The sequence below is a fragment of the Colossoma macropomum genome, unplaced genomic scaffold, assembly GCF_904425465.1.
Source record: "Colossoma macropomum unplaced genomic scaffold, Colossoma_macropomum, whole genome shotgun sequence".
NCBI classification, from domain to species: domain Eukaryota; kingdom Metazoa; phylum Chordata; class Actinopteri; order Characiformes; family Serrasalmidae; genus Colossoma; species Colossoma macropomum.
In genome coordinates this window covers 1331000-1344819 of record NW_023496051.1, presented here as the reverse complement: position 1 = coordinate 1344819, position 13820 = coordinate 1331000, and the positions used below count along the sequence as shown (strand labels likewise).

Sequence of the window (13820 nt, the reverse complement as noted above, 5' to 3'; positions counted from 1 at the left end):
TACAGACGACTAGTTGGTGGGATATTTGTTGTGTTTTCACTCAGCAGCTGATGATTAGCAGGACTAATAGAGCTGGCTGATAGTTATAGAACGCTGAAGGGCCAGTCACTTTGAAGTGGGCTGATCTAGGGTCAGTGCTCTGTGTTTACGCATGGTAGAGGCATTCGAAAGCTTGGACACACCTTACCGAATGTGTTTTTCATGAGTCTTAAACCAAATTTTTCTTGCTTCAAGTTTCAAAACGTACCATTCACTTTCTATACAGATCATATATGGAAACTAGCACATTTATATACAGCCACCTGTTCAGCCTACATCAGTTTAGCTCCGCCCACTCACACTGAAGCCAGTCAGAAACGAGGTCATTTATACATATTGTCTTAAACGTATATGTCTTAAATATTCCTGGGCGATATCTAAAATGAACAAACACGATATTTTCATGTTAAAATTATCGATAATAATAACATGCCTTCCACACTGAAAACAGTGTTTTCCGTTAATACAGCAGAGTCTTCATAATTTAGCTAACCACCAGCACTCTTAAGCTACGATTTTTTAAACATACATCATCTAGAGGATGAAGAATATTCAAATCCTTCATTTCGTCAAGCATGTATTCGGTTGCAGCGTCGCTCCAAAAGTGTTTTGCTGCGTCTCGCGTCAATGGCGCTCGCTTATTTCCGGTACCGCTGTCCGTTATCGCACATGCGCAGACTGAGAAATCTGAAAGAAATCAGAGTAAGGGTACACATGCACTGAGAAATCTGATTACTGAGCTAAAATCTAGCTCTCTTTATCAAATTTCTTAATCGGATTTCTAGACCTTACTCCGAGTATGCTGTATACATGACCATTTGAATAATCAGACAACTGCAGAAATCTGATTATAATCGGATTGTTGAGTGGGTGCGTCCAATCTTTTGACTATTAGTGCATCTTTCTGGTTACTTTTGAATACCAGTGCTGAAATAGACATTGTTCTGGTCACAGTATGACCAAGTCCTACTTATATTTCTATTTAATTTCATATCGTAATGATGATGTGTAACATTGTATCGCCCAGCCCTGGCTGGTGGAGTCAGAATGTGCAGGCACATGGTTCTGTGGGAGTCGACTTTATTCTGTGCCTGAGGGCATGGCTTTAGACTTTAGACACGTTTCTCGCTTGTTTGTGCCAAGCAAGGGCTGTGCGAACGCTCGAAACCGAGTGAGGTGAGCGAACTCTTCGGTATTGGGGGCTGATTAGCACGTTTAGCTGATGTGTCTTCTCTGAGAGGGTCTTTTTTATGGGGGAAACCAAACGGCAGCTGTTTCTTGACTGATTCTGTGCATGCCCAAGAAGTCCAAGTGATGATGTCGTACGTACGTGTTCTGTAACTCCGCCCTCCCCCTTGTGTTTCTTCTTGAGATTTTGTGCAATTAATCAGCAAAAATGATTGAATGTATTGTACATGGGCCTCGATGTCCGCTTTGCGTTGCTTGGTCTTGGGTTTTGCACCAGCTTGTGGAGTTTTTTTTTTCCATTTTCTGGGTCATTCTACAAAAACGTCCACTTTTCTGTCTGTCCATAGGAGTTGCTGGTGTTACCAATCCTCATCGGTGTTACACATAAGAAAGGTAACACCAGAGACATTTTTAATGAAAAATGCATTTTACAAAACGGCTGCTAGAGCATCAAACCACATGTTGTCAATCATGCAACATCCACTAAAATATGTCATTTATTTTTGTATTTTATTTTTTCACAGTTACCTCAGAATAAAGTCGGTCACACCAGTGACTTCAGCTAAAAGCTTCATATGAAATCATGAGCTAAATGAGAAAATCTCTGATAACTGAAAGACACAGTGGACTCACCATGAGCTTTTCTTCATAGATCCTCAGAAAATAGGTAAAAGGAAGTCAAGTGATGTCATCAGTGTGACTTTTATTTCAAGAGATTTTTTGTTATGCGGTAACACCAGTGACACGACTCCTGGGAACAACTTTCATTATATGTTTTATAATATTTACTTGACATTTGTTCTCTTTATGTCATTTCATTTATATATTTCATAGTCATGTATAGATTATTGTAGTTAGAATTGGAGAAAAACGTTCTTTTCTTCAAAATATGGCCTCAGCCTTCACACATGACTGAGAGGACGAGCTCTTCTGTGTTGCTTGGAATTCTGTATAATTGATTTAAAAACCAATATTGCTAAATTGAGGCTCAAGAAGGTGTAATTGTTAAAATAACATTGTTTTGTTTGAAAAAGTAAAGAAATTGTAACCCTAACATGTTTTTTTTTAGTGTAGTATATTTGTAAACACTAGGGACACAAAAATGGACGTTTCTATAGAATGACCCTTCTACAAGTTTCATCCCAGTAACCTTCTGTCTTGAATTCCGTGGCACAGCATTAGGCCGGTATAACTGCATGCTGTGCTTTACATGCTCTGTAGAAGCGAATCCAATAATGGAAGCGTGCATGAAGAAACTGGATGCACTTTGCATCCTGGGAAAGGTTTCTGTGGACTGCACTGTAAATGCACTGCAACTTGTTTAAGTAATAAAGAGATGTTTTATTGTGGATTAGCTTCTAAGAAAAGCTCATTTTATGTACAGTATTCAGTGCAGTAGGTATTTGGGCAATGGAGATCAATCGAACTGACCACCTTTGGTTACTTTTGGTCCCTTTAAAGGGGAAATTACATCAGTTACATCAGAAAATATGTGATAGGAGCCAGGGTTCGCCATGGCTACTACACAAATATAGTCATTTTATTCACTTTCCAGAACCACCAGTAAACTTACATGTGATTTCTGAGTATTTATACATGATGCTGAATACAGTGGTAAATTTGTTTGGTGACTGCTTTGCCTTATAGCACCCTGCATGCACCTCTCTGCCATGAATGGATCTAAAAATGTATGTTTTAGGCCAAAATCTTATTTAAAAACAATAGGCAACATATTCATAACCATTCCATGTAATTACTCTGTGAGGGAGGTTTTAGAGGTGGACGTCTGGTTCCTATCACCACCACTGTGAACAATTCGGACTCGCTAAGTTTGTCTAGAATGAGGCATTTCACACCAAACCACTCTGAATGACTTGGTTTACATCCTCAAGATTTAACTCTGGAGAAATTTTGAAAAATAAAGCGACACAAGATCTTATTCATCAAAGTCGCGCATGATCAAATTAGATTGTAAAACAAGCAAATTTCAGCCAGTTTTGTTATTCATCAGTTTTATCTTTGGCATTTCTGTACTATCAAACTCAAGTCCGATAGAAATGTGTAAATTTGAGTGAAGTAGTTTACTAACCTGAAATGCTTGATTTGCGGTTAACTAACCAAAACAAGTAATAAGAATAAAAATAGAAAATAAAAATAATACGAATAATTCATGCACATCGCAACCCAGTATAAAAGTGGATGTACTTGTTTTAGTTGGTATAAACAAACGCTGTAACTATTCCATGTTCCATTTAAAGACATTACACTGTTCTTTTATTATTCAGTACTGACTCCACCCACCAAATAAAGAATACAGAACACAGCTGGTGTCAAACACTGCAGTAATACAGTGTTCATACACCAGGCACCGATGGCAGCCGCGAGAGCCGGCAGGAAGGCGGGGCCCAAACTCTGATGGAGGACAAAGCCTCGCAAGGATGACGGGGAGAGGAGGTCCACGAGTGGAGTCCCGAGCCCCGCCTCCTGGGTGCCGCCTCCGGTCCCACAGCAAGGCCACTTTATTTTGCCTTACGTTTGACCCAGGTGGCCGAGCTGCAGAGAGGGGGCTTTGACGGGGAGGCGGAGCAACGAGCTCTCTTTCCCTCTCGACTCGGGTGCTCACGGCGCCCTTAATGAGAGCCAGCTGATGCTGATGGAACAGGAGGCGGGGCCGGGGCGGCTGAGTTCGGGACTCGCATCCCGCCTTTGTGGCTCTCGTGGTCGGCGTCATCGCTGTCCCCGCTCTGGTCGCTGATGTCCTCCTCACGCCATCACTCATGTCCCTTGGCAGAGTTTGGGATTCGGGCCAGGCCTTCCTGCCGGCTCTCGTGACGGTCACCGGGGCTCGGGTGACGGGTGCAAGGAAATTAAATTTTCCACTACACACTCAAAGTACTGTCTTAAAAATTTCATTTATTATTTCATGTTTTATTGTTTCCAGTGGTTGTAATTTTATCACCATAAAGTTTGGTCAGTAGGGCGAGTGGCGCAACCTCAAACTCCTCCTACGAGCACAGCTATTTGCTGACGAGCAGCTGAGTGCTGTCTTTTTATTGGCTCCCTACCAAATTAGGGACGAATTAGGGCGTGCTCCATGTAAATGATAAATAAATGAGGTGCCTGGTAGGCCAGCGCTTGATTTCACGCACCAAAGCTGATTGATCATCATCGTTTCCACGTCGTACAAAAGTTTCTCGAATCAGACGCAGAATAGTCTGTACATCATTACATCTGCGCTCTCTTTTACACAACTTTGATGAATGCTGTATGAGCTCAGTGGGTTGTGGGTTTAACCAATACAGATGCAACAACCTTTGAATCAAAGCTAACAAGTCCATGACCAACGGAACAAAGACAGAAACAGAGTCCAAAAACTTGACGACTGCAAATAAATCGAGGCTCACAAAAAGCAGGATTTGAGTAGAAAGCATTTATTAATCTGAGGAGGCCGTGAACACGCAGCTCTGTGGTTGCGTCTCATTGAGCACCAGTGATAAATTCCTTTAAATGTCATTTTATCGCTGTTAGAAGACAAACACTGACCAGTTGGAGACTCAATCAGTGACTCAAACCTGGGCTACCATTTGTGGAGGTTCCTGACTGGAGTTTGAGGACCAGCTGTGGTCACTGCGGGCAGTGCGCTATCGAACAAAAGGAATATCTTGGCAAACAATCTCATTTACACAGTTTTTCTCGAACCCCAAATGTAGCAAGTCAGTAAAGACGTTTGGTGTCTGAAGTTTTCTTCTGTAGTTTTTCTGTAGCGAGGCTAACGTAGCTAACAAGTAAAGCAAGCTTAGACAGAAAGTCAGTAAAATTCTATAATTGGTACGGCGTTCGATTAACTGACGTTTAGTTCTTTGATGAACCCCTGCGCTTCCGTGGGGAAACAAACACTTGTTCATCTTGTCTCTAGTAGCATGCAGTAGCTCAGCGCACCGAAATTGGTGGAGATTCTGATTTGGCTAGTTTGTGAGATTCTCGCAATTCAAGGTGACGGTATCAGTCCAAATGAGGTTCCTACTGTTCCGGAGTGCTAGCTACGCATTGGCATAGGACTCATTTGCACCGAAGGTTGCTCAGACTGTACCAGGTGATAAAAGCTGAGTTAGCGTCTATTTTCATTTTAAAAAGGTGGTTTTTTTTGGGGGGGGCTTTTCAGTTATTAAATTGATACACGTATCGAGCTTTTCTTACGGAATATACAAGATATTTAATACAGTATTAATAAGAAACAGATGTGGCTCCTCTGGAAGCTCACTGCCGCCAGGCAGAGGAGAAAAAAAATGCCTGTTCGTTCTGTTTTTAGCATTAGGATGCCAAAATTTTGACTTATTAAAGGGCTGATTTTCTGGAAATAGTAACTTTTAAAGTAAAAATGACTTTTTCCTTGAAATTTTTGAGATGTAAAAATAACGAGTTACTAAAATAAATAATCATTTCAGGATAATTATTACACAGAAAGTGATTACTTTGACATAGGAAGTCATTATGAAACACGAAGCGATTATTTGACGTAGCAAGTCAATATTTTAAGAGAGTAAGTCATTATGATGACATAAGTCATTATTTTAATTATACACTTTAGCTACGTTCACATTAGAAGCCTCATTGCTCAAATCCGATCTCTCTGACACTGTGGTTCACACTCGTTTAGGTAAGTGACTCAAATCTGTCATTAATGTGACGAACCGGCGTCCTGAAATGACCCTCATGAACACATCCTACTCAGTAACGTCACGTGAATGAATCACTGCATCATCAGCACAAACTAACGAGCAGAACGAGCTTCGCTGAGAAGATAATTAACTCTGATCAGCTCTCAGCTTCATTATTAGAGCGAGACGAAGGAGAAAAAGGTGAGATGTGTTGCTTTTCCATCGTTTACGGGCTTCAGCTCGGCGCTGCTGCCATGGTAACGCTGAATGATGGCGCAGTGGAAAAAAAGCACATGAAATCTGATTTTCTGCCCTGATGTGACTCAGATCTGATGTATGTTTCAGGGCTGTGTGGACACACAAATCTGATCTTTTCAAATCCGACCTGAGCCACTTTCATATGTGGTCCTAGATCGGATACGTATCCGATTCATGGCCATGTGACCTTAATGTGACGCTCAGATCAGAATTCATGTGCCTTTTTTCCACTGCGCGTGACCATCATTCAGTGTTACCATGGAAACAACGCCGAACAGAAGTTAAAGCCTGTAAACAGTGGAAAAGCAGCTCATCTCACCTTTTTCTCCTTCGTCTCGCTCTAATAATGAAGCTGAGAGCTGATCAGAGTTAATTATCTTCTCAGCGAAGCTCGTTCTGCTCGTTAGTTTGTGATGATGATTGTGATTCTTTCACGCGACGTTACTGAGTAGGATGTGCTCATGAGGGTCATTTCAGGACGCCGGTTCGTCACATTAATGACAGATGTGAGTCACTTACCTAAACGAGTGTGAACCATTGTGTCAGAGAGATCGGATTTGAGGGAAAAAATCAGATTTGAGAAATGAGGCTTGTAATGTGAACATAGCTAAAGTGGCTCAGGTCGGATTTGAAAAGATCAGATTTGTGTGTCCACTGAAAACATCAGATGTGAGTCACATTAGGGCAGAAAATCAGATTTGTGCCACTTCAACCTGGTGATGTGAACGTAGCCTTTGGACACCAAACACGTCCTGGCTGACTGACTACATTTGGGCTGAAGGGTAAACTGAATTATTCGCTGAAGTATTCCTTTAAAAGAACTCCTGCATCTCAGAGCCTCAGAGCCTCGCACAGCAGTGACACAGAGCTACATTCATTTAAAGAGACAAGGACGTTACACACAAACATGAAACCTGATAAAGTCCTCACAGTGGATGAAGGGCACCGGAGTCATCGCTTCTATACATCTGTACAAATCATTTTATAGAGTTATATAAATAATGAATGGTTTCCACATCTTACTTAGCCCAGCTGTGCACGTTAGTCCTGTCTTTCAGCATCTACAAAAGGCTTTAGCAATATCAACAAACCTTTATTAGACTTCGCTACATGAAAAAAATCCTTTTTTCTACAAAAGAAGTGAAGACGCTTCTGAGGCCCACTTACAATCGTTTTTCCCGTTGTGCTTGTAAATTAACAAAGTCAACAAATGACAAAAAAACACAGTCACAGCAGTTGAAGCTCACGAATGTTCCAGTGTGCAGTAACACTGCTTTCACTGTGAAGTGTGCACGAGATATTAGGGCACGCCGGTTTGGGACTGAACCATAAGATCCTGGAGAGAGATTTAGGCCAAACTCCTCTGTCTGGGCTTGATCCGCAGATACAGCTGCAAAGGGAAGATTAGCTTATTTTAGTAAAATAATAACTGTAGAGAGGAGGACGTTAACATAAACATAAGCTGGTCACTGTGGAAGCAAGGTAGGAGTTTCTAATAAAGCGGCCAGTGAGTGGAAGCACACTATAGCTGTTTCTAATAAAGTGGCCAGTGAGTGGAAGCACACTATAGCTGTTTCTAATAAAGTGGCCAGTCAATGGAAGCACACTATAGCTGTTTCTAATAAAGTGGCCAGTCAATGGAAGCACACTATAGCTGTTTCTAATAAAGTGGCCAGTGAGTGGAAGCACACTATAGCTGTTTCTAATAAAGTGGCCAGTGAGTGGAAGCACAGTATAGGTGTTTCTAATAAAGTGGCCAGTGAGTGGAAGCACAGTATAGGTGTTTCTGATAAAGTGGCCAGTGAAGGGATGCACAAGATGGGTGTTTCTAATAATTTATGGATTCATTTAGAATCTGTAAAACAGACAGAGTGCAATGCAGACGCTCACCCCGAGCAGGTTGCGGGGGATGTACCCCTCGTTGTCTCCGCAGCGAGCCCACCACCACTCACTTTCCTGCCCGTCGTCCCTCTTCAGAACGGTCATGCAGTCTCCCTCAGTGAAGGACAGCTCATCAGCACTCTCGGCCTCATAATCCCACAGACCGTACACCACCCCCCGGTTCATCACGCCCATCTTCTCCTGCACGCCTGCACAACCAAACAAACACACTTCAGCACCCGCCACACAGCAGTGCTCTGAGGATGGTTAGGTGTGGATTAAGTGTCCACGTTCTGTTTTTTTCCTTGGAATTTACTCTTTGTTCCAGATCAGATCAGCAAAGCTCACCGTAGAGGAACTGCGAGCACTGAGCGTATCCCTCCTCCAGCTCCTCACACTTATCGGCTGCCGTCTGCATGTCGCTGTAGGTGGTGGCGAACACCGCGGCTCCAGACTCCACCAGGAACTTGCATACCTGTACGTTATTACAGGAGGCGGCGCAGTGCAGAGGGGTCCTGATCACGAGAGAGAGAAGCACTGTGGTTTAGTGTTGCAGTTTACGCTACAGTCTGGCTCCAGTACAACTGTGTAAATGTGATCTTTATTCTTTAAAGTCGTCGTCCTCTCACCAGCCGTCGCTGTCAGCAGCGTTGACGTTCACTCCAAACTGCACCAGGAACTTCACAATCTCGGTGTGTCCGGCACATACTGCGTTATGAAGTGCAGTGATGCCCTCATCGTTGGGCAGACTGGGGTCCTCCACCTGTCCAGAGATAACAAACAAGCATAAACAGTGAGCGATAAGAAGTATTCAAACACTAATATACACCGATCAGGCATAACATTGACTGGCTGTCCATACACTGCAACAGAACGATAGTATAAGACACATAGTGAGGGGTGTCCAGTTAAATCTGCAGTATGTGTACAGAAACTGACCACTGATGAAGGACTAGAGGGTGGCTCCTTTTCGCGTGGCATGAAAAAATTAAAAATGGTCATATCTGCGCTTTTCTTTAAAACAGGTCTACATACACCGATCAGGCATAACATTCTGACCACCTCCTTGTTTCTACGCTCATTGTCCATTTTATCAGCTTCACTTACTGTATAGGTGCACTTTGTAGTTCCACAGTTACAGACTGTAGTCCATCTGTTTCTTCTAAACACTGTGTCCACTCTATTACCTTGTTGGTCGACCTTGTAGATGTAAAGTCAGAGACAGCAGCTCATGTGTGTCAGCATAGTTTGTGTTGGTCATCCTCTAGTCCTTCATCAGTGGTCACAGGACGCTGCCCACAGGACGCTGTTGGCTGGATATTTTTGTTTGGTGGACTATTCTCAGTCCAGCAGTGACACTGAGGTGTTTAAAAACTCCAGCAGCACTGCTGTGTCTGATCCACTCAGACCAGCACAACACACACTAACACACCACCACCAGGCCAGTGTTACTGCAGTGCTGAGAATGATCCACCACCCAAATAGTACCTGCTCTACAAGTGAGCTCTCCAGATGAGTTCTGATTCATCCAAACTGTTGGGTGCAGATCTTAGACGTCCATCTCTGCTCTTACTTTTTAGCAGAGGAGTTTATACAGGGTGTGCAGTTGATCGCTTATTCTCTGTGTAACTGTTGTTCCTGATGATTTCAGGTCAACCTGCAACTCTTTTTGAGTGACCGCTGCGTTCTGTCCGACCGTCCTCGCCATCCGAATCCAGTGTGACGAACAAAAGTGTCAGTGCATGTTTGCCGGCACTCACATTCTCACAACTACAGAGGGTCTGAAAGCTTGACCCTCGTCCTCACCTCGTATATGATCCTCTGCACCAGGTCATACTCTCCCTCCAGAGAAGCGTCCAGCAGCAGTGCCAGCGGGTTGAAGCGCACCCTCATGCCGTGATTGATCCGCTCCGAGCCCACCTTCCGCAGGTTCGTCCTCTTCCCCTGTAGAGAGAGGCGGAACATGCATAGCAGAGTTCAGGCACATGCAGAAATGGACAGATGCATAAATCCAACCAGCAAATTCCATTCGGTCAAGCTTAGTGTGTTTTATTTGTGACACACACGGCTTTTATCAAAATAAAATATTAAAAAATATTTAATAGAGGGGTATGTAAAAAGCTAGCTATGTTAAACAGAGTTAGTATTGGTATCGGTACTCAGTATCGGCCGATATTTAAGGATCAGGTATCGGCATCGGAAAAAGAAGAAGTGGTATCAGAGCATCCCCACTGTCTAGCGTGTGAGACCACTTTGTGGAGGCTGAGGTTTTGGGGGTGAGCGAATGATGATTCATTCTTTTAAGTGGAGTAATAAACACTGCTGACACTTGCGGGCCGGCATTCCTCTCCCACTTCAATGTTTAATGAGTCCGCAGGCAGTGATTAGGATCTTAGTGTGGTCAGTTGCTAAGCAACAGCCTCGGAAAGGAACCAGAATGGAGGGTTCATCTGAGTCTGTGCTGACCCGACTCGCTCCTTCTCGCTCTCTCCGTATTAGTTCCAATTGCTGTCTCTGTCTTAATCTGTCCGCCTCTGTCTCTTCAGCAGAGAGTGAAGATAATACTGTCACTTAAAGCCATGGCTTTACTGTTTTCCTGTTAGCACAGATGTAGTCGATCAGCCGGGACATGCCTGAAGTTTCTTGGTATGACGAATAGAAAATTGTTAGCACTGTGCGTCTGTAAAATCTTTAAAAATCTATACAAAAAAGTCACTTAACCGCCAAGACTGTGTAAAGGGGAGTTTCAAGGTTTCTGCATAATTAAATCATTAAGATGTAAATGAAGTCATTCAGAGCGGCTTGAAGTGAAATGCTCTATTGAAAAACTTGGCAAGTCAGAACTGTTTACAGTGGCGGCGATAGGAACCAGATGTCTAAAGCACTTAAAGGGCTCACATCCTACATTTTTCTCGCATTTTATTTTCTTCCCTCTGAAGTCTAGTTATGACATTTGTGTGGTTTTATGTTCCAAAAACTGTCATAAGTCATTTTTACATGACTACTTTTCAACCGCTTAATTAGAAGTAAGTAGGCTGTTTTTGTTATTGTGCCTTTAAGAATTACATATTTAAATGATCTCTGTTCTGATTGGCTGTCCTCTATTGTCCCACATTCAGCATGAATGGGCGGGGCTAACCTGCTGTAGGGTGAATAGACAGTAATTTGTAAACATGTCAGTTTTCCATGATATCATAAAAGCAATGAATTCACTACTTGGCTTAGTTTCCATTTATGGACTGTATAGACTGTATGTTTTTAAATTTTAATAATGTTTACCTTCTATGTCCATGTCTTTATTTATTTGTTTATTCTTTTAACGTGAGGAAGACTCATGATATGAGCCCTTTAATGCCTCTAAATGCTGCAACACCAAAACTTATTATGCCAAATGATGTGCGAATTCTCTACTGTACTTACGTCTCAAAGATTTTCCTAAAGATCTCTCAATCTTTGAGAACCTATTGAGTGTAGGCTTGAAAAACAGAGCAATAGAGAACACAGCAGGGTGTACCGGGGGTAGTGTGACCTGTCCCGTGACCTCCGGAGCCTTCATGCTGCCGCTGTCCTCCCCTGGGCCATCCTGGTCCCCTGCGCTGGGGTAGGGAGGTGGCGGGTACGGGGGATACTCCTCTGTATACGGTTCGGATGGAATGAGGCCGCCGCCTTCCTGCTCGTCCTCCTCCAGCAGGGGGTGCTGTTCAGCCCTCCCACTCTCGTCCGGGACAGGGGAGCGTGGGGGCAGTGGAGGTGGGACGGAGTCGTCCTCCTTCTGCGCCCTCCCTGCCTCGTCTTCTTGTCCCGGGGCACTGCCTGACCCCTCCCTGTCGGGTGTCTCCATGGCAGCAAGCGTGGTCTTCTGGTAGAGCAGTTTCTGGATGTTTGGGCCTGCGGGCCCCTCAGGCTCCGTGATGGAGCTGCGCTTCTTCAGGGGCCGTGGCGCATGGTGCAGCCTCTTCCGCAGTGCCTCCAGGTCGGCGTCGCTCTGTAGCCGGTGCGGGTGCGACAGGAACGGCAGCAGTTTGGTGGGGCTCAGCGGCCGCGGCGCACGCTCAGACTCTGGACCCTCCCCAGGACCGCTAACGCAGTGGTCCACCTGGTCTGCCTCCGTGGTGGCGGCTCGCTCAGGGTAGCTGCTGTCCTGGGAGTGGGAGTGCTGCCCGCCGGTGGACGGTATGACTGGCTTTCCATACACTGCAACAGAACAATAGTATAAGACACATAGTGAGGGGTGTCCGATCTGCAGTATGTGTACAGAAACTGACCACTGATGAAGGACTAGAGGGTGGCTCCTTTTCGCGTGGCATGAAAAAATTAAAAACGGTCATTTCTGTGCTTTTCTTTACGCCACTGTGATGAATAACTGATGTTGACCAAAGCATTCATGTCACTGCGGTTCTGGAAATGGTCCATCACCTATAATATGTGGTCAGTAGTAGTCCTATGGGGGTCCCTTTTCATTGGTGGACAGGGTTACAGTCAGTAACTATACACCTACAAAGTGCGGTAGGTGATTCTAATAAGACAGGTGTACATACAAGGTAGGGATGTTTACCAGACTGGCAACTCAGTGCCTCAACTACACCAATCAGGCATAACATTATGACCACCTCCTTGTTTCTACACTCACTGTCCATTTCATCAGCTCCACTTACTATATAGGTGCACTTTGTAGTTCAGGACCCCCGTGGACCCTCACAGAGCGGGTACTATTTGGGTGGTGGATCATTCTCAGCACTGTAGTAACACTGACGTGGTGGTGGTGTGTTAGTGTGTGTTGTGCTGGTCTGAGTGGATCAGACACAGCAGTGCTGCTGGAGTTTTTAAACACTGTGTCCACTCACTGTCCACTCTATTAGACACTCCTTGCCAGTCCACCTTGTAGATGTAAAGTCAGAGACGATAGCTCATCTGCTGCTGCACAGTTTGTGTTGGTCATCCTCTATTCCTTCATCAGTGGTCACAGGACGCTGCCCACAGGACGCTGTTGGCTGGATATTTTTGGTTGGTGGACTATTCTCAGTCCAGCAGTGACACTGAGGTGTTTAAACACTCCAGCAGCACTGCTGTGTCTGATCCACTCAGACTAGCGCAACACACACTAACACACCACCACCACGTCAGTGTTACTGCAGTGCTGAGAATGATCCACCACCCAAATAGTACCTGCTCTGTGAGGGTCCATGAAGGTTCTGACCACTGAAGAACAGGGTAAAAGGGGGCTAACAAAGTATCAGAGAAACAGATGGACTACAGTCTGTAACTGTAGAACTACAAAGTGCACCTATATAGTAAGTGGAGCTGATAAAATGGACAGTGAGCGTAAAAACAAGGAGGTGGTCAGAATGTAATGCCTGATCAGTGTATGCACAATTAAGTAAACAAACACCTGTATACACATTCATGACAGTCTGTAGATGCAGTATGTAAAACAGCAGTGCCGTACAGACAGCTGGAGTATTGCATAACGCTCCCCTCAGAGGCACAATGTCCCTATGTAGCTGCAGGAACACCACATTGATCTGGCAACCACCTATTTGCTTGTGTGCTCGTTACTTTAGCGATATGCAAAAACAAAAAGTCAGTCGGGAAATGTCTCTCTCTCTCTCTCTCTCTCTCTCCCTCTTTCTTTCTGCGACACTCTGCACAAGTCTTAGGCACCTATGCACATTGCTTTAAACACTTACTGACCAGATTAACAGCTTTTTAAATATAACTTACAGTGCGCTTTATATATTACAGGTGGAAAAAAATCTATAAACACTATAATGTTGTAATATATTGGGTTTACATATA

At 44.1% G+C, this 13820-nt stretch overlaps 1 protein-coding gene across 2 annotated transcripts in view; it reads right to left on the bottom strand.

Moving 5' to 3' along the window:
• Window positions 1-6820: 6820 nt before the first annotated feature.
• Window positions 6821-13820, bottom strand: part of tp53bp2b (tumor protein p53 binding protein, 2b) — a 58848-nt gene continuing 51848 nt past the window's right edge. For both annotated transcript variants that reach the window (XM_036565215.1, XM_036565217.1), the window contains exons 13-18: window positions 11539-12218; window positions 9831-9968; window positions 8654-8787; window positions 8373-8539; window positions 8034-8233; window positions 6821-7533 (exon numbers count right to left, since the gene is read on the bottom strand). In XM_036565215.1, coding sequence (XP_036421108.1) covers window positions 7492-7533; window positions 8034-8233; window positions 8373-8539; window positions 8654-8787; window positions 9831-9968; window positions 11539-12218 — 1361 coding nt within the window. In that variant the 3' untranslated portion in view covers window positions 6821-7491. The remainder of the gene's footprint in view (window positions 7534-8033; window positions 8234-8372; window positions 8540-8653; window positions 8788-9830; window positions 9969-11538; window positions 12219-13820) is intronic.